Raw genomic sequence first — 860 nt, 5'->3', positions numbered from 1 at the left:
CTACAGCTTCCACCCACTTGGAGACATAGTCAACAGCTACAAGGATGTATTTATTGCCAAAAGATGATGAGAATTGTCCCATGAAATCAATACCCCACACATCAAACACCTCCACCTCTAGAATTGGGTTTTGAGGCATCTCATTCCTTTTGGTGATGTTCCCTCTCCTTTGGCATGAATCACACTTAGAGACAAAGTCTTGAGTGTCCTTGAACATATGAGGTCACCAAAACCCAGCTTGTAGCACCTTTGAAACAGTCTTGAAAATGGTAATAGCGAAATGACCTCCATAGGATGATCCATGACAGTGTGTGAGGATCCCTTCAACTTCTTCTTCAGCTACTACTCTTCTATAGAGTTGATCTCTACACAGTATGTAGAGGTAAGGCTCATCCCAATAGTATCTCTTCACATCTTTGTAGAACTTCTTCTTGGCATATCCTTCAAGACCCATTGGCTCTCTTCCACAAGCTAAGTAGTTCACCAAATCAGCATACCAAGACCCTTTCTCTTCAGTTCCCTTCACCTCTTCAAGCTTCTTTCCAGTTTCACAAACTGCCACCACTGCTCCGATTGCCATGATTTGTTCTTCTGGAAGCCCTTCATCAATGGGGATCCCACTCTCAATCTTCTGTCTAGACAAGTGATCAGCTACACAATTCTCAACTTCTGGCTTGTCTCTGATCTCAAGGTCAAACTCTTGTAGCAGCAAGATCCACCTCAACAGCCTTGGCTTAGCATCCTTCTTGGTCATGAGGTGTCTCAATGCAGCATGATCAGTGTAGACTATGACCTTTGACTCAACTAAATAGCTTCTGAACTTTTCAAAGGCATAGACAATGGCTAGCAGCTCCTTCTCA

General features: G+C 43.4%; 1 protein-coding gene across 1 annotated transcript in view; it reads right to left on the bottom strand.

The window, feature by feature from the left end:
- Window positions 1-223: 223 nt before the first annotated feature.
- Window positions 224-860, bottom strand: part of LOC106340115 — a 2404-nt gene continuing 1767 nt past the window's right edge. Inside the window, exon 6 of the mRNA XM_013778980.1 lies at window positions 224-853. Coding sequence (XP_013634434.1) covers window positions 224-853 — 630 coding nt within the window. The remainder of the gene's footprint in view (window positions 854-860) is intronic.

This window comes from Brassica oleracea, chromosome C1, assembly GCF_000695525.1.
Source record: "Brassica oleracea var. oleracea cultivar TO1000 chromosome C1, BOL, whole genome shotgun sequence".
NCBI lineage: Eukaryota > Viridiplantae > Streptophyta > Magnoliopsida > Brassicales > Brassicaceae > Brassica > Brassica oleracea.
Note: the sequence above shows the minus strand (reverse complement) of the source record. Positions and strands in the feature narration are given on the sequence as shown.